Source organism: Bos taurus, chromosome 16, assembly GCF_002263795.3.
Source record: "Bos taurus isolate L1 Dominette 01449 registration number 42190680 breed Hereford chromosome 16, ARS-UCD2.0, whole genome shotgun sequence".
NCBI lineage: Eukaryota > Metazoa > Chordata > Mammalia > Artiodactyla > Bovidae > Bos > Bos taurus.
The window spans coordinates 6,313,454-6,334,222 of NC_037343.1; the positions used below are offsets into that span (position 1 = coordinate 6,313,454).

A 20,769-nucleotide genomic window follows, 5' to 3' on the forward strand; every position below is an offset into this window, starting at 1 on the left:
GAAAAACAAAACTTAGATTTTTTTTTCTAGTCTGTAATACTTGGACTATTAAATTAGACGAACCTGTATTTATATTTGGTTATTGAAACACTTAACAACATAGCAATAAAAGATTAGATCCAACTCTGTACTATAGTAGAATCCACAAAAATAATTTGAGTAAGAAATATTTAATTATAGACTTTAAGAATATTTAATATAAGACATTTCCCCCAAAGATTCATATTTTAAATATATGCTTTAATATACTTGTAAATTAGTTCTACATCTACCTTCACATATGGGAATATCATTGGTCCATCCATTTGTGTCACATTCACGGAAATTCATCTCACCCACCATCTGATACCTAAAAATCAAAATTAACAGAATTGTGAGCTGATGTGTGTTTATGTGCAGTTTTAAGTTTGATACCATTTCAAATATCCAGAAACTCTAGAGGAAAACTATTAATAGGAGCACATGCTTCCCTCCCTCCTCAGGAAAGGCTCTTAATTAAGCCCTCAGGTGCATGGACTTGCATTATCAAAATTCTTGGTTCGTGACACAAACTCATTACTGTTTCATGCACTTTTATTTTTCCAGTTGAGTCAGTTAATGAGGTACACTTAACAATGTAATAAGCTCCATGAACTATCACGAAAACCAAAGATAAAAACATGAGATCATGATAAAAGCAGTAAACAACAGTTCACTGTATGTTACCCCAGTCCACTCTTTTTCCATATTTCTATCCATAGTCCTACCCTCCATGATTGTGATATTTTCTGGACACTTTGTGCTTTTTTTTTTTTTTTTACATTATCAAGGACAGCGCTATAAATAATAGTTTGGTGTGGCTTATTGTCAGCACTTGTCTCCATCTCCCATCTCCATCCTGGCGATGCTTTCCAGAGTATGGTCACCAAGTCAAGCCCATTTACATAAGTCATTCAGTGTGAAATTATACTAACTCATCAAGCCTGAGCTTCAAACCAAAGATGCTGTACTTGCACAGGGAACTATGCTCAATGTCATGTGGCAGCCTGAATGGGAGGGGAGTTTGGGGAGAATGGATACATGTATGTGTATGGCTGAGTTCCTTTGCTGTGCACTTGAAACTATCACAACATTGTTAATGGCTATATTCCAATACAAAATACTGCTGCTGCTGCTGCTGCTAAGTCGCGTCAGTCATGTCCGAATCTGTACTACCCCATAGACAGCACCCCACCAGGCTCCTCTGTCCCTGGGATTCTCCAGGCAAGAATACTGGAGTGGGTTGCCATTTCCTTCTCCAATGCATGCATGCATGGTAAGTCGCTTCAGTCGTGTCTGGCTCTTTGCAACCCCATGGAGGGCAGCCCACCAGGCTGCCCTGTCCATGGGATTCTCCAGGCAAGAATACTGGAGCGGATTGCCATTTCCTTCTCCATACAAAATACAAAGTTTTTTTTGTTTTTTTTTTTTAAAGAATCCTTCTCAAATTTATTACATTTGACAATTGGAAGCAAAAAAAAATTTTTTTTACTCAAAAAATAAATAAGGAAAGGCATTTTGATAACCACAAGCTAGAGAATTTGGAGGGGGGGGGAGCGGGGAAGGCCTCTTTTAAACTTCTGAAGAATTGTACCTGAACAAACATTTCCTTTGACCCTGAATGAGAGTTGTTCTGCTAGTTGGACAAGTAAAAAAACTCTCTCCTTCAAAAAAATACTTTGCCTTCTTGGATTGGGGCTGATTTGTTCCTAATTCTCTAAGGGAAGAAATCGTTTCAGTAGAGTAAATGAAAGTCACGGTAACTTGAACTAAAACTTTTACTCTGTGCCCCTGTCACACGAAGGAACAAGATAATTGGTTGTCAAATGTTCTTCTCTGGCTCCTTTATTGGCTCCGCCTAATAACAGAGGAACATTTCCTGCTAACTATTTTCCACCAGGGACCCAGTCATTCGCCCAAACCTCTCTCCGGAGTTGGGCGAAATTCTACACAAATCCTCCTATTGCCACCGGCTAACCCCGGAAATTCAAATTTCTGGGGAATGAAAATAGAAGCTGGGGAATAAATCTAACCTTATTTCCCCTCCGCGCTAAGTTTCCTTTACCAGGCTCACAGGGTCCCACATACCGAAGCCACAGAGCCAGCCCTCCAGACGGCGTTCGCAGCTCAAAATGGCCGCCCGGGCGCCTCAGCCTGGGACCCTGTGCTGATGCCGCGCTGCCCACTGCGCTCTGGAACCTGAGCCCGGCGCTGCCCCGCCCGCGGGAATCCACCCCCCACCGCCCCCGCCCCGGCCCCGCGTTCCCCACTGAGGAGACCCTGAGAAGCCACCCTGCTTGCTCATAGCCTGCCGTACTTATTTCTCCCACCAAGTCTGTGATGCGCTTGCTATGTTTCTGCTTTTATAAGTGAGGAAATTGGAGTAAAGAGCTATTTTCTAAAAATACGTATAGTTATTAAGTGGTAGCGTTTTGGAATACGGGCTTACTTCAAAGCCTAAGCTCTAAAATATTCTACTGCCTCAAATCAAGAAATAAATGGGGAGTGAATAATGATTCCACTTTGTGGAATAAGCAATTCCACAAGTTAATTTCTCCACCCTGTGTATATTTATGTAGTATAAAAGTACAATGATCCAGTTTTCCTATATATAAAACTTTCTTCAAAACAAGGTGCTGGGAGTCACAAGAAAGAAAGCACTGAGGAAGTCACAACACACGGTTAAGAATAGCTGAGTTGTGGGAATCCAGCAGGTGCTTAGAAGGCACAAAGTTACTCTTCTGAGCATAGCAGCATTTTTGGTCTGCGTGATAAGCGTAATTTACGGATTGTGGAAACTTAAAGAATGATAGTTATTATTTCAGTGTTCAGTTAGTCTGATTTCTCATAAATTGTATAAAGTTTTATCAAAATAGATCCACATTCTCTAATTTTGTTACCATTCCCACTGCCCCTGAGATATGGAATTCTCATTCTGCACATAATAGGATGCAGTGAGGACTCATTGCAGAGAATTTTTGTTTAACTGTGTACAACTTTCCCACTCTCCTGTAACTATACTCTACCAGAGTAATTATAATTTATTTTAATTTTTCAATGTTGAAGAGATGATCATATTATCCAAATATAATCATTTTCATTATAGTTTACATTTTCAGATTACTTGTATGTTACTTATAAAAATGCTGATAGAAAAATATAATAACCTTAAACACATAAATAAGGTCAGTTTCTATTTACTCTTTCCAGTATGAAAGATCTGAATTATAAACTGCTCTTTCTGTTGATGACATACCCCTCATCACACGTATAAACAACCTTTGCACCATATTCAAACTGATTTCCTTCCGCAAGATGGAAAGAACCAAATGGAGTGTCTCCAGGGTGTGCACAGGGCTTTTCTAAAATGAAAAAGAAAAAGAATATGATGTTAGCATGTAGCACAGCAAGTAACAATTTACATAGGAGTTCAAGAAGAGGGATATCTGATATTGTTTTAGAGTACAGAATTGAAAATATGGAAAAGTGAAAAATGCCAAAGTTATCTGTATGCTTTTTTTTTAATTTTGGAAGATGACAACCCCTTTTTTAAGAATGATGAGGATATATTGCTTTGTATTTAAATGACACTAGCAATAGAATTCAGCCAGTATTGCCATAATAGCATTTATTAAATATTAATTAATTAAATAGTTTTTTCACAACTTTTCACAGGTTTCACAAAAGTAGGAATTACTTACTCCGACATATCCTCGATGGATGAAGAGACACCCATTTTCCACCCCTGCACATCATTACAATACTCCCCAGAGTTCTGTATCCAGGGCGGCATTTGTATGTAGCCTGAGTGCCCTCTTGATATGTTTGTTCAGTCCAAGAACCTGACAGGATTTCTGTTTCTTTTCTGGGAGGGGGTTCTTTGCAGTCTACAAAAAAAAAAAAAAAGGTGTTTAAATACAATGAAAAATGCAGTATTTTCAGGTTATTTTTGCTTTAAAGAAAACCTATACAGGTCCATCCAATGTAAGTCTTAATATATATTTTTTACCTTAAAAAATTAAATCTATATAGATTTGTAAGAATAACTTTCAAGATAAATAGTTACACTTTACTATATTATTTTTAAGTGATACACTGAATTCTATAATTCTGCTCTTTTCTAAGGGCTTCCCTGGTAGTTTAGCTGCTAAAGAATCCACCTGCAATTCAGGAGAACCTGGTTCAATTCCTGGGTTGGGAAGATCCCCTTGGAGAAAGAATAGGCTACCCACTCCAGTATTCTTGGGCTTCACTGGTGACTCAGACGGTAAAGAATTCGCTGCAATGTGGGAGACCTGGGTTCAGTTCCTGGGTTGGGATGATCCCCTGGAGGAGGGCATAGCAACCCACTCCATAGTCTTATCTGGAGAGTCCCCATGGACAGAGGAGCCTAATGGGCTACAGTCCATGGGGTCACAGAGTTGGACACAACTGAGAGATTAAGCACAGCACAGCACATTCTTTCTCAAATTCAGGAAATATTAGGCACTATTCTAAGGTTTGAAGAAACAACAATGGATATGGAGACAAAGTGTTGTCACTCTAGTAAGGAAGTTATTGAATATGTATTCAAAGAGATGACATATCTAGATGTCTGAAATCTTCATCAAGATCTTGTACAGTCTGCTCTACCACCTATTATATATAATCTCTTGAACCTCAGTAACCTTGGGGCTGGAGCAGTCAAGTGTATGTGTAAATGTGATTGACAATCTCAAATTGAAACCCACTCTGGCACTCTAGCAATTAGAAACCACTGAAGATAAAAAGGAATAAAATCAAATCCCTAGTTTTCTCAGAAAACTGTCATTAGGAAACTCATGAATTCAGGAAATAAATTGTAAAAAGTATACACATATTAGAATGTTTTTAATTAAAATTCTATTTATGAAGATTTAATCTATACAAAATTCAAAGGAAAATTATCTGCAAAAGTATTTGTCACACAAAAGCACTTCTTGCAATAACAAAAGCACTGACACAACCAAAAGAAAAATACAGGAGAATGATAGAACATTTTCTTAAGAATGGCTGATAACATAACCATTACTAAAATCAAAGACATCACAATTAAGTGTAAGTGATGTTTTTGGACAAATTTCAATGACAAAAATGTAAAGGGAATGACACCTGATTTTGTAGAAAAAGAAATGTTATAAATATATTAAATAAAATTAGAGGTATAGATGACTAAAGCAATTTGATAAAGAATCTTAAAAATGCTCATGTAAATTAAAGAATTTCAAACAGAAAAAAGATCCTAAAGCAATAATGAAAGTTTTTCTAAGATTCTTATGTACAAGATGCTTATTCCAACATTTTCATAGTGGAAAAAATAAGATATGTTAATGTGAATATTGTCATATTGTGGTACATTCACTGAGGAAATATTTTATGGTTTTTGAAAATTGTGTTTTGGGGAATATTTAATAATATGGCTAAATGTTAGCATAAGAGTAAGGGAGAAGGTATTATATACTTTTTGTTTCTAATAAAGATATACTATAGTGATCAAGGATCAGAATGGTAAGTACTTAAAGCTGACTTTTCAGCAACAGTAATGGAAACCAGAAGTTGTTAACTTATCACTTCTATGTGCATAAAGCAATAATTGTCTACTTAGAATTCGACATAAAGGAACAATTTTTTTAAGGTTCAAGATTTCAATTAATAGAATGTGAGAGAATTTGCTTTATAGATTCACATTAAGGGAAAATGAAATATGTACTTTAGAAAAAGGAAAACTATCTCAGGTATAAGGTTTGTAATGAAAGAAAAACAAAAACAGTACCTAAACAAATAAGTCTAAGAGAATACCAACTGTGAAACAATAAAACTGTAGTCTTATATAATTTAAAATACATATATACTCATACACACATACATATACATAAAATACAGGACAACCATGTGTTAACTGACAGAAGAGAACAGAAAATGAAGGATATAACTTGAAAGATAACAATGTCCAGAGGAATGAAGAGATATGAATCAGCTGTGATAGCTTTGATGAGGAGTCAGCGTGACTGGGCATCCATCCTCAGTTAGTTAAACCAACACTAATCTAGGTACTGCTGAGAAGCTACATGTTTAGATATAATCCTAAACACTTAATTTTAAACAAGCTGATTATCCTGGATAACTGGTGTGAGCCTGATTAAATCACTTGAATGGCTTTTAAAGCAGCACTGAACCTGATCCAAAAGAGAGAAGAAACTGTACTGCAGACTCAGCTTCCTTACCTGTGCTCCGCCCTTTCTGACAGCCAGCCCTATGAAGTTTAGACCTGCTTACCCACAGTGCAGGCTTCCCTGGTGTTTCCAAGGTAAAGAATCTGCCTGCTGCTGCTGCTGCTAAGTCGCTTCAATCGTGTCCGGCTCTGTGAGACCCCATAGACGGCAGCCCACTAGGCTCCCCTGTCCCTGGGATTCTCCAGGCAAGAACACTGGAGTGGCTTGCCATTTCCTTCTCCAATGCATGAAAGTGAAAAAAATAAAGTGAAGTCGCTCAGTCATGTTCAACTCCTAGCGTCCCCATGGACTGCAGCCCACCAGGCCCCTCCGTCCATGGGATTTGCCAGGCAAGAGTATTGGAGTGGGTTGCCATTGCCTTCTCTGATCTGCCTGCTAATGCAGGAAATGTGGGTTTGATCCCTGATCTGGGAAGATCCCATAGAGAAGGAAATAGCAATTCATAAAAGACTCTGAAATGCAGTACTTGGATGCAATCTCAAAAATAACAGACTGATCTCTGATCGTTTCCAAGGCAAACCATACAATATCACAGTAATACAAGTCTATGCCCTGACCAGTAATGCTGAAGAGGCTGAAGTTGAATGGTTCAATGAAGACCTACAAGACCTTCTAGAAGTAACACCCAAAAAAGATGTCCTTTTCATTATAGGGGACTGGAATGCAAAAGTACCAGGTCAAGAAACACCTGGAGTAACAGGCAAATTTGTCCTTGGAATACAGAATGAAGCAGGGAAAAGGCTAATAGAGTTTTTCCAAGAGAATGCACTGGTCATAGCAAACACCCTCTTCCAACAATACAAGAGAAGACTCTACACATGGACATCACCAGATGGTCAACACCTAAATCAGATTGATTATATTCTTTGCAGCCAAAGATGGAGAAGCTCTATACACTCAGCAAAAACAAGACTGGGATTGACTGTGGCTCAAATCATGAACTGCTTATTGTCAAATTCAGACTTAAATTGAAGAAAGTAGGAAAAAACCATGAGACCATTCAGGTATGACCTAAATCAAATCCCTTACAATTATACAGTGGAAGTGAGAAATAGATTTAAGGGATTATATATGACAGAGTGCCTGAAGAACTATGGACAGAGGTTGGTGACTTTGTACAGGAGACAAGGATCAAGACCACCCCCAAGAAAAAGAAATGCAAAAAAGCAAAATGGCTGTCTGAGGAGGCCTTACAAATAGCTTTGAGAGGAAGAGAAGCCAAAAGTAAGGGAGAAAAGGAAACATATACCCATTTGAATGCAGAGTTCTAAAGAATAGCAAGGAGAGATAAGAAAGACTTTCTCAGTGATCAGTGAAAAGAAACAGAGGAAAACAATAGAATGAGAAAGACTAGCTATCTCTTCAAGAAAATCAGAGATACCAAGGGAACATTTCATGCAAAGGTGAGCACAATAAAGGACAGAAATGGTATGGACCTAACAGAAGCAGAAGATATTAAGAAGAGGTGGCAAGAATACACCAAAGAACTATACAAAAAAAATTTTCACAACCCAGATAACCATGATGATTTGATCACTCACCTAGATCCAAACATCTTGCAATGTAAGTCAAGTGGGCCTTAGGAAGCATCACTATGAAGAAAGCTAGTGGAGGTGATGGAATTCCAGTTGAGCTATTTCAAATCCTAAAAGATGGTGCAGTGAAAGTGCTGCACTCAGTCTGCGAGCAAATTTGGAAAAACTCAGCAGTGGCCACAGGACCGGAAAAGGTCAGTTTTCATGCCAATCCCAAAGAAAGGCAATGTTCAAACTACTGCACAATTGGACTCATCTCACATGCTAGTAGAGTAATGCTCAAAATTCAACAAGCTAGAGTTCAACAGTACATGAACCATGAACTTCCAGATGTTCAAGCTGGATTTAGAAAAGGCAGAGGAACCAGAGATCAAATGGCTAACATCCGCTGGATCATCAAAAAAGCAAGAGAGTTCCAGAAAAACATCTACTTCTGCTTTATTGACTATGCCAAAAAGCCTTTGACTGTGTGGATCACAACAAACTGTGGGAAATTCTTCAACAAATGGGAATGCCAGACCACCTGACCTGCCTCTTGAGAAATCTGTATGCAGGTCAGGAAGCAACAGTTAGAACTGGACATGGAACAGCAGACTGGTTCCAAACAGAAAAAAGAGTACGTCAAGGCTGTATATTATCACTCTACTTATTTAACTTACATGCAGCGTACATCATGAGAAACGCTGGGCTGGAGGAAGCACAGCTGGAATCAAGATTACTGGGAGAAACATCAATAACCTCAGATACACAGATGACACCACCCTTATGGCAGAAAGTGAAGAAGAATTAAAGAGCCTCTTGATGAAAGTGAAAGAGGAGAGTGAAAAAGTTGGCTTAAAGCTCAACATTCAGAAAACTAAGATCATGGCATCCAGTCCCATCACCTCATGGCAAATAGATGGGGAAACAGTGGAAACAGTGGCAGACTTTTATTTTGGGGGGCTCCAAAATCACTGCAGATGGTGACTGCAGCCATGAAATTAAGACACTTGCTCCTTGGAAGGAAAGTTATGACCAACCTAGATAGCATATTAAAAAGCAGAGACATTACTTTGCCAATAAAGTTCTGTCTAGTCAAAACTATGGTTTTCCAATAGTCATGTATGGATCTGAGAGTTGGACTATAAAGAAAGCTGAGCACTGAAGAATTGATGCTTTTGAACTGTGGTGTTGGAAAGACTCTTGAGAGTCCCTTGGACTGCAAGGAGATCCAACCAGTCCATCCTGAAGGCAATCAGTCCTGATTCATTGGAAGGACTGATGCTGAAGCTCCAATATTTTGGCCACCTGATGCGAAGAACTGACTCATTTGAAAGACCCTGATGCAACCTCAGATATGCAGATGACACCACCCTTATGGCAGAAAGTGAAGAGGAACTAAAAAGCCTCTTGATGAAGGTGAAAGTGGAGAGTGAAAAAGTTGGCTTAAAGCTCAACATTCAGAAAACTAAGTTCATGGCATCCGGTCCCATCACTTCATGGGAAATAGATGGGGAAGCAGTGGAAACAGTGTCAGACTTTATTTTTCTGGGCTCCAAAATCACTACAGATGGTGACTGCAGCCATGAAATTAAAAGACGCTTACCCCTTGGAAGGAAAGTTATGACCAACCTAGATAGCATATTCAAAAGCAGAGACATTACTTTGCCAACAAAGGTTTGTCTAGTCAAGGCTATGGTTTTTCCTGTGGTCATGTACAGATGTGAGAGTTGGACTGTGAAGAAGGCTGAGCGCTGAAGAATTGATGCTTTTGAACTGTGGTGTTGGAGAAGACTCTTGAGAGTCCCTTGGACTGCAAGGAGATCCAACCAGTCCATTCTGAAGGAGATCAGCCCTGGGATTTCTTTGGAAGGAATGATGCCAAAGCTGAAACTCTAGTACTTTGGCCACCTCATGCGAAGAGTTGACTCATTGGAAAAGACTCTGATGCTGGGAGGGATTTGGGGGCAAGAGGAGAAGGGGACGGCAGAGGATGAGATGGCTGAATGTCATCACTGACTCGATGGACGTGAGTCTGAGTGAACTCTGGGCGTTGGTGATGGACAGGGAGGCCTGGCGTGCTGCGATTCATGGGGTCACAAAGAGTTGGACACGACTGAGGGACTGATCTGGTCTGATCTGATGCTGGGAAAGATCGAAGGAAGGAGGATAAGGGGATGACAGAGGATGAGATAGTTGGATGGCATCATTGACTCGATGGACATGAGTTTGAGTCATCTCCATGAGTTGGTAATGGACGGGGAAGCCTGGTGTGCTGCAGCCCATGGGGTCGCAAAGAGTCGGACATGATTGAGAGACTGAACTGAACTGAAGAGCTATTTTATTCCTAGGAATACACTAAACTAGATTTTCATGTATGGTAATATTTTATAGTCGTATGTGTTTTTTCATAATTAAAAATGGAAATAACTTCAACGTCTGTCAACTATTGAATGGATTGAAATTTGTGTATATTTCTGCATTTCAATATCACACCAATGCCACAAAATGGTACAGAAACAAATGATAGCAATCACATGAAGTAAGAAGACATCAAGTGTTACAAAATTATTTCATCTACATAATATTCAAGAACAAGCATATATAAGAGGGATGTGTACATAAACCTTTAAAAACTAGGAAGGAAGAGCAAAAATATAATTACCATAAATATTAAAATAACGTTTTCTTCTGGAAGAAAGGAAAGGGTATTAATCCAAAAGAAACCCAAGGGTATGTTGGGGACGCTCAGAAAGCTCTATTTGTTTCCATGGGCAGTTAGAATTATTTTTAATACAGCACACATATTTTATTCACTCATATACTTCACAATAAAGGTATTATGTAATAAAATCTGCCTATACCATATGATTCTTATTTTCTGAAAAAAGTAATTCATTAACAATATGACATATAAAGAGAGGAATAGATACAATTAATAATGAAGCTAATGTCTACTTATTATAATTGATAATCTTTTCAAAACTTCTTTTTACTTAATTTAGATATAACTACTCTCGATTTTTGGAGAAGGCAATGGCACCCCACTCCAGTACTTTTGCATGGAAAATCCCTTGGATGGAGGAGCCTGGTAGACTGCAGTCCATGGGGTCGCTAGGAGTCGGACAAGACTGTGTAACTTTCAAGTAGACAACCTGAGTGACTTCACTTTCACTTTTCACTTTCATGCATTGGAGAAGGAAATGGCAACCCACTCCAGTGTTCTTGCCTGGAGAATCCCAGGGACAGGGGAACCTAGTGGGCTGCCGTCTCTGGGGTCACACAGAGTCGGTCACGACTGAAGCGACTTAGCAGCAGCAGCAGCACTCTCAATATTAGGATGATTTCATTAGTATATGCTCAACACATTACTTAAAAATGGCAAAGTCAAAAATGCTTCTCACCATATTTATTTGTTGGTATTATGTTCATTGCTAAACTTCGTTTCTTAGTTGGTTTTATAATAATGGTCTAACATTCTATTCTAGAATTTCTTTTCATAAAGACAAGGGGAAAAAATAATCTACTGAGCTGGATCCCATTTTGAAAACTTTCTACATTTCATGGAACAGAAAGTTCACATGGAAATTCATTTTTCCGTAATATATAACACTTATGTGGGCTTTCAAGTGCCCTAGTTTTTCCTTGACGTTTTTGCAAATGTGTGGCACATCTGTTAGGGAACTTTTGTGAGTCCACATTAGTTTTGTTTTCTAAAATTTAAGTAAACATACTTTCTCTCCACTAGATGGTGCAAACACCCCACCATAAAACAATACAAACTGCCTGTACCTCTACCTACCAGCGCCCCCTCCCTCTCCCCAAGAAGCCCGATCTTTTGGTTTCACTTTTTCAAATTAAAGATCTTTTTTTTAATAACATGGAAATTTTGTGTTTAAGTACAGGATAAGTCCACTTTCTAAATTCAGATCCACTTCATGGCATTTAGGTGACCGGAAAAATCAATCTGCCGAATTCCAAATGTAGATGGCAGCATCACGAGTGGAGCACCAATTTTCACTAATATACTAACATTCTGACGAATTTAGTTCCTATCCTTTCCTTATGCTCATGCAAGGAAAAAGTAAAATTCTCTTATCCATTATTCAATTTAAATGATTTTTATTAAAGCAATGCAGTTACATAAAGTATATTTATCTCCCTGTTACTTGCTTTGAACAACCAGACATGAAAGACAAGAATACATCACTTTCATAAAATCTTCCTACTAGCTTCTCACAATATTTACTCTATGTAGACATATTTACTATAAAAAGAGTTCTCATACTGATTATACTTCACATGATACTAAAGCCTCTGGTGCTTTTTCCATGAACTTTTTTTTTTTTTTTTTTTAGTAGATGAATCATTTACTTGAATGAGTTCAGGACTCTGAAAGAATAAATTTTATATTTTATACTTAACCACTATGGTACAGCCGTTGTGGAAAACAGTTTAGCAGTTCCCCAAGAAGTTAAACAGTGTTAACATGTGATTCAGCAATTCCCAGGTGGCGCTACTGTGAAGAACCCAATGCAGGGAGCCAATACGGGAGACGTAAGCAGCAGGAGTTCGATTCCTGGGTCAAGAAGATCTTCTGAATAAGGGCATGGCAACCCCCTCCAGTCTTCTTGCTTGGAAAATCCCATGGACAGAGGAGCCTAGAGGGCTACAGTCCATTGGGTCACAAACAGCTGGACACAACTGAATTAACTTAGCACACAAAGTGTGCAACTCAACTCCTAGGTATGGAACCAAAAGAAATGAAAGCAGGGACCCGAAGAGATACCTGCATACCAATACTCAAAGGAGCACAAGAGCCAAACAATGGAAACATCCCAGTGTCCATCAATAGACAAATGGATATAGCAGATATATAATGGAATATTACTCAGCCTAATAAACGAAGGAGACTTTGATACATGCAACAACATGGCTAAATCTTGAAGACATTATGCTAACTGAAAAAACAGACATGTCCAAGAACTTTAAATGGCATCTCTTGTCTCCATGAGAAAAAGATATTACCATCAACCACACTGTTTTTTCATCTTTCCACTGCTACCTCTAAAATGTTAGTTCTGATTAGCATCATCTGTCAGCTTGATGATAACTCAACCTGCTAACTAGTCCCCAAGCTCCCCTCTCACATTAGCATCAGAGCCACAAGTGATTTTTGCAAATCTGGTCATGTCTCTTCTGGGATTAAAATTCCCCTGACTTCTCCTTATCCTTGTATGTCTCCTGCTCTTGGCTTTAGAATCTGTATTTGGCTCTTGTCATTCTCTGATTTCATCTTATCACCTCCATCGTTTATTCACAATGCCAAAGCCACCATAGTTTGATTGTTTAGATTTAGTTGAACATCTCAAATGAATTTTTCCCCCTTAGGCCTTTTGCACATGTTGTTTCACTCCTCAGTCTCTTTAACCTCAGGCAGTTAGTGACTAGCTGTCTCATCTTTCAGGCTCTATTCCTATGTTGCTCCCTCCAAGGGATCCACTTATCTCTAGGCTCCAAGACCCACTGGACACCCCACTACCCCTTCTGTGTCATGTTCCCTCAGCCCCTGCTTCGTTTTCTTCACAACATAATTCATGATTCAGAGTTATGTTTATGTTTACTAGAATTTCATCTGTCCTCCTATCAAAATGTAACTTCCCAGAGAATAAGGACTATCACAACAATCGTGGGGATACATATGAAAAAGAAAGGGGAGAAAAACAGCACACATGATACTCAATTTTACCCATATTATTTGGGCAAGTTCAATTGATTAAAGAATTAGAAATATGGAAAGTGATTGGATTCCTCTGGCTTTACAGGGCTACTTTTAGTCCTTTGAGTACACATTTGAATCTTCTTAAAATCAATATCCTCCTTGTCAACCCTCACCTGGTTAACTCCCATTCAACTGTCAGAACCTACTCATGATGTCATCACAACTCTGATATATTTCCCTCTCTTCATTGCACTTCTTACAAACCAATTCCTCAACCCCACCCTACTCCATCCTTTCATTCCGGTCTGAGTATCTTGCCTTCCCTAAGTGATCCTATAGTGTTTTCATTTATCTCCATCAAAATATATGATAAAATAAATATATTAGTGATATATAATAATCATTGCTTTTTTTCCTCCCAAATAGGAGGTGCTTGGAAAGTGTTTAGTGTCATAGTGCCTGGTATTTAGCAATCACTCAAAAAAAAAAAAAATTATTGAATGAACAAAAGAATGAATGAATGAATGCAAAGCCATCCCAGAGACTTTCCATTTTATCTGTAGAATATGGATAACCTGTAAAATGTCAGACTGGATGAAGCACAAGCTGGAATCCATATTTCAGGAAGAAATATCAATAACCTCAGATATGCAGCTATCACCACCATTAAGGCAGAAAGTGAAGAGGAATTAAAGAGCCTCTTGATGAAAATGAAAGAGGAGAGTTAAAAAGCTGGCTTCAAACTCAACATTCAAAAACTGAAGATCATGGCATCTGATTCCATCACTTTATGGGAAATAGATGGGGGGGAAAATGGAAAAAATGACAGACTTTATTTTCTTTCTTTCTATTTTTTTTTTTTTTACTGTTTTGCAATTTTTTTTAGTTTTTATTATTTTATTTTTAATTATATTATTATTATTTTTTTTTACTTTACAATATTGTATTGGTTTTGCCATACATCAACATGCATTCTTGGGTTTCAAAATCACTGCAGATGGTGACTGCAGCCATGAAATTAAAAGACACTTGCTCCTTGAACGAAAAGCTAAGACAAACCTAGACAGCCTATTAAAAAGCATAGACATTACTTTGCCAACAAAGATCCGTCTAGTCAAAGCTATGGTTTTTCCAGTAGTCATGTATGGATGTGAGAGTTGAACCATAAAGAAAGTTGAGTGCTGAAGAATTAATGCTTTTGAATTGCAGTATTGGAGAAGACTCTTGAGAGTCCCTTGGACAGCAAGGTCAAACCAGTCAATCCTAAAGGAAATCAATCCTGAATATTCATTGGAAGGACTGATGTTGTAGCTGAAGCTCCAATACCTTGGCCACCTGATGTGAAGAACTGACTCCTTGGAAAAGACCCTGATGCTGGGAAAGACTGAAGGCAGGAGGAGAAGGGAATGACAGAGTAGAGATGGTTGGATGGCATCACTGACTCGATGGGCAAGAGTTTCAGCAAGATCATGCTGAGTTGGTGATGGACAGGGAAGCCTGGTGTGCTGCAGTCCATGGGGTCACAAAGAGTCGGACGCAACTGAACTGCACTGAACTGAATGGATAACCTGGAGAAAAGGCATCGTAGATGGGAGCAAAAGTAAAAGATAAGACAAGGGTGCAAATCTTTAGTGCTCTGTTGCATGAACCCAAAAAATTTAGAATCTGTAAAATTCCATTCTACATTTTGTTTATGGGTCCTATATTTGAATTTATTTTATACTTTTTGAAGTTCAGAATCACTTTAATTTAGTTCAGAAAACTTCAGAAAACCTTTGAAGGAACATTTCTATAATCACTTTTCTATCTATTAAATTTCTGGTGAACAAGGTTTAGGGGAAACTTGGCTCTCTCAGTCAAAATGTCAAAACAAATAAAAGTACTCTGTCAAATCTTTTTACTTGGTATTATTCTTGGGATTTTTTTCCTGTTCCATTACTTTACTTTCTCTGAACCATTTTTATAATGTTTCCTTTTAGTCTTAAGCTAAAATGCAACACTATTTTTTCAGTGACATCATGTCCCTTTTAAGCACTATGTCCTGAGACTGGTTCAAGATGTTAAGAAATGGGTAAAGGGCACATTAGTTAAGTGACCACAGGACAGGTTGCTTGGCAGAATCTCAGGGCAGGCAGGTGGGGGATGGTGTGTGGGGTGCGAAGGGGGAGGAGGTGAGCTGAGAAGAAGGAAACATGGCCAAAAGCGAAGGACCGTCACAGACTGAGGGAATAAAAATGGGTCAATTCAGACTGAGGCTCAAGCCCTAGCCATAAAGGCCCCCAGATAAAGAATGCCTCCTTATCTGTGCTTCCACTTGTATTTGAAAACATACTTCGAGCTAAGAATAATTTTAGCAATACTTAAATAATTTAGTTTTAGTTTAAAATTGCATGCTAAGTCAGTTCAGTTGTGTCCAACTCTGTGTGACCCTATTGGCTATAGACCTCCAGACTCTTCTGTCAATGGAATTCTCCAGGCAAGAATACTGGAGTGGGTTGCTGTGCCCTCCTCCAGGGGATCTTTCCAACCGAGGGATTTAATGCGCATTTCTTGTCTCCTGCAATGGCAAGCGGGTTCTTTACAACTAGCGCCACTTGGGAAGCCCCTAGTTTAAAATTACATGCAGGCAAAAGAGTAGAATGTGCATTCCCAGGCTGGACCTAAACTTAAAATCAGCAAGGCTTTCCCTCTCCTGGCCGCCCTGGGGGCTTTGTTCCACCCTTTGTCAAAGCACCCAGAGAGCACTTCCTCCATCAGATCTTCCTTCCTGGGAACACTTCATCTTCCAAATTGCTTATTCTGTTCTTACCTTCATTTGTTGCTACCCTTTGCCCACTAAAACTGTTGCAGAAAACTTATCAACATGTAATTCACAGTAAATCATGATGACTAAATTTAACTACCCCAACTCTTACTCACATATGGCCTTCCACATAAATTTCAGACTGGTTGAATTTATGGTATTATTAATATATACATTTTAAGAGAACAGAAGATATTGAAGAAAACTTTTCTATTGCTCTTCTTTAAGTCACACCATTTAGGTAAACGCTCACACTACTAGATCTGAAAATGTGCGATTTTTCTGGAGAGGATGGATTCTTACTTATCACACTAGAATTGAAACACAGAGTTTAGTTTTATAGATTAGATAACTATATGTGACATTCACATCTATCCTTGTAAAAGAACAATTATTATTAATTTATAATTAATTCTTATGTCAGATATTTTTGCATTAAAAAGTATTTTTTATGAATTTATAATTAATTTTTATGATCACAGTATCAAATTTTTTACATTAGATTTAACTCTGATTCAAAACCACCTTGTACTTGAAACAGTAAAATATATTAAACAAATAAGTTCTCCTCTCTGTGTTGGAATAGAATCTCTCTGATATGTAACATATTTCAGGTCCTGAAAGGATGTTTTTACCCTTTTAACCTCCAGAATTAGAAAACACATGTCTTGCCAAGCAACATAGCCATCATGCCTTGGATATGCTTCAGCTATGTTTTGATTTATTTACTTTAATCATCCTGGAATTTGGGGGCCATGGTTAATTTCAAAGCATATACACTTTTTGGATCTTAAAAGGTCTTCTTGAAAAATTGGTCACAAGATATTCCAGAAGGCAGAAACAATGTCTTGTAACTGAGGAACTGTCATTCTAAACTCTGTAAATCTGACCAGATTCTTAGTAGCCTGGGATAATTCCCCTTGAAGCAACTCATGTTCTTGTTCAACTAAGGATGAAAATGCAGATAACCTACTGCATTTAAAAGGTACTACTTGGTCTCCAGTATAAAGGAAAAACTAATGGAGAGTTGAGCTTATAAATTCTTCCTGTTGGTTACTATTCCTTTTTAGTAGTGATTAGTATTGTTAAGGAATGTTCACACCCAAAAAGACAAAGACCATGTAGGAAATGCTGAAATGCTATATCTAGTTGAGTGAAGCCCGTTGTGATGGCAGACACAACTGTCTTTTCTCAATGTCTCAACTTAGCATTCAGTATTCAATTCAGTATTTCTCAACCTCTCAATTTGTATTCTGTAGTTATTTCTACACAGAAGACAAAAAAAGAGGCAGATGTTGAGGTATATGTGTATATTTTTAAATGACTAAGGCCACTCTTTAATAAAATTTCTGTTAGGTATGTTAAACTGATGAAATTGATTGACATTTGAACTAACAGTTTCAGAAATATTTGGTGAACAAGCAGTAAAAGAGCAATTCTTTACCCATTGAAAAAGTGAAACTCACTCAGTCATGTCCGACTCTTTGTGACCCCATGGATTTATCCAGACCAGAATACTGGAGTGGGTAGCCTATCCCTTCTCCAGGGATCTTCCTGACCTAGGAATTGAACTGGGGTCTCCTGCATTGTAGGCAGATTCTTTACCAACTGAGCTATGAGGGAAGTCCCCATATCCACTGAAAACTCATGTAATTTTTCTCTACTAACTTGTGCATTAGGGGTGTTTTTTGTGAAAACCATGAGGCTAATCTAAACATTACTTTAAATACTAAAGCTGTACTTTATCTAGAATGTGACCAGGTTGATAGCCATTCTCACTGTAATGGGTATTGCTAATTGTAATGCTAATGCTCAGTTCATTAGTGGAAACTGATGTCCATTCAAACATACGGTCGATGAAACATAAAATACAAATGAAATGAGTAGGCTGAAATAAATTAGAGAGCAAGGAATTTAAATCACTGTTACTTAGTTTTTATCATTTATTCTTTGTAGCAAACAATTTTAATAATAATTCAAGTTCCACTTTGTTATCACTGAAACAGTTTAATTAAATTTAGCATCAATCCTTAGCTTTAAACATGAGCTAGAAACAAAACAAATCTTCCCTAGCTTGACAAATGTAGTAGACAGAAAACCTCAGCAAACAGGATGTCAATCGGGAAGCACTAAAAGTATTCTTATTAAAGAAAAGACAGAAATACTTGTGTAAAGAAAAAGATGCTTGGTATTGATAACATTACATTGTTCCAGAACTCTTTGCCAATGTAATCATCTCTTTGTATATTTTGTTGTAATATTAGTTATTATTGCAATATTTTTATGGATGGGGAAATGATTGTATACCTGGTTTAAAAAGTGGCTAAATATAAGGTTTATAAGCTAAAAATCAAGCAATCACATATTAGCATGTATAACAAGAAAAGACTTTATCTTTTAAAAAGTCTTAAACACATTTGAGAAAATCTGAAAAAATTACTAAAGGATATAACTTAAAAAAAAAACAACTGCCTTTATTTTCTAGATTGAACCATACTCAAGAATAGGGGTTTTGTTTATTTGCTAATATTCCTCATTGCCTAGAGGTTGACTTGAAATAAGCATTTGATCAAAATTTGTTGACTTAGTGAAAAATGCTGGGAATTCATGAATGATAACTTTAAAAAATGTCAGTCATATATCTATCCCATAATTGGTTACCTAAAATGAACTAGAAAACCAAATTTCCTCCACAAAGAAATTTTTTCATCTATGAGGAAAAAGTAATAGAGTTTAATTATCCAGAAATTTTCTTATTGATATAAAGAAAAAAACCCTCCATGCAGATGTATTACTCCTAAAGGCTATTCTTCTAGAATATTTTATATACAACTTTTGAGGGGAAAAAAACCCTATTAAGCAACTTTTACGAAGGTTGCACATGCAATTTTTTTTTCAAATTTATATATTTTCATTCTAATGATGCAAGTGGTGTTTGACTCTAAGACTTTTAAGGCCATCACAGTATCAATTGTAAATGATAAGTAAATTTTTCTTTAGAAAGATTTAACACCTGTATCTGAAATAAGTCCAATCATTGTAATATGAAGGCTTTTATTTTCTAATTTATTTTCTTGTTCTGTATATGTTCACATACTTCTTAATACTTTCACATAAGGTGAAAATTCTAAGCAAAAAAAAAAAAAAGATAAGGTGCATTCTATGATAATTGCAATTACGACATGTTACAGTTTTTTAAAATAATTATTAAAACATTTTCTAAAATTTTATATTAAATAAAATTATGATGAATATTCAGATATGCCATTCAAATAAGCTGCTTATATTTTTTGACATTATTCACAATGTCAAAAGTGTCTCACACAGGAGGCCACAGAACAGTAATGAAATCACATCTTCTAGACCAAGTTTTTCTTACTGCCGTAAAAAGGATGTTAGCAAATGTTTTGCAATACAGGAAAAAAATAAAAAGCAAAACTCTTACCTTCTGCGACACAAATGGTCCACAACACAAGCCACACGATTTTTGCTGGAAATCTCATTTTGGAGACCCTTCAGGGCACATCTAGCATTGACAGTGCTCACCACTGTGTCAGGTTCTCCTCTGTAAAAACTGTGAAAAGTGCAGGAAACCACTTGCTCCAAAAGGAAGTCGAAACACAGCTTGGGAATTAAAGGGATTGCTAGACGCCCCGCCTATCAGAAACTCTGCAAAGCAAAAGAAAAATCTCAGACAGGAGTCCCAGCAATGCCAGAGTTTGAACCTGCACTCCCACTGAAAGTGAATGCTGTGACCTGCCCTTGATTTGTTTTTATAAACCCAGGCAGTTCTCTGGAAATGTTCAGGTTCTTGGAATGTGCATAACTGGTAATACTCTCTGTATTTCATAAACCCTCCGATTAATCAGACCTATTCAGATCTACCATCTGTAACCTCAGGAGATTAAAAAATAAATAAATAGAAGCTCTTTCAAATTCATTTACAGAACTCGAGTTCAGGCAATGCTTTCACAATCAAGACCCAGACAACAGGAATAGACTTTGCCAAGAATGCAAGTGCTGGCTGATTTGGAGGCCTGCTTTTCCTGCAGTTCAAGAAATTAATCTTTTAAGGATTTGTTATAAATGTGTGTAAAGCAACAGGCTCACTCTCTTTAGGTACAAAAGAGTTTAATAATTCAAAATTCAAGAAATTGAAATGCTGAATTTTTTAAACTTTGTACTGAAATATACATAAAAAGACCTAAGCAAATGGTTTGCTGAATATAGAGAAAGTGAAGAAACACATGCTAAAAGCACCAGGTGAAAAACAGCTTCTCAGGAAAACCCCAGCACCCCACTAACCCCCTCCACACCATCCTCCCATTCAACACCTTAGTCAACCCTCAATCCTGCCCCACTGTACCCTTTCCTGATTTCTGTGCACACGGGACAAATTTGCCTGTTTTTTTATTTGTTTGTTTGTTTGTTTTTAATTTAATTTAATTTAATTTTTTAACT

At 37.5% G+C, this 20,769-nt stretch overlaps 1 protein-coding gene across 2 annotated transcripts in view; it reads right to left on the reverse strand.

Annotated features, from left to right (window-relative positions):
* The window catches only part of CFH (complement factor H), a 133,598-nt gene extending 113,686 nt beyond the window's left edge, over positions 1-19,912 (reverse strand). Inside the window, exons 1-4 of one of the 2 annotated variants that reach the window (XM_024975973.2) lie at positions 19,754-19,912; positions 3,720-3,905; positions 3,275-3,380; positions 273-349 (exon numbers count right to left, since the gene is read on the reverse strand). In XM_024975973.2, coding sequence (XP_024831741.1) covers positions 273-349; positions 3,275-3,380; positions 3,720-3,905; positions 19,754-19,811 — 427 coding nt within the window. In that variant the 5' untranslated portion in view covers positions 19,812-19,912. 2 annotated transcript variants of the gene reach the window in all.
* Between the last annotated feature and the right edge of the window lie 857 nt (positions 19,913-20,769).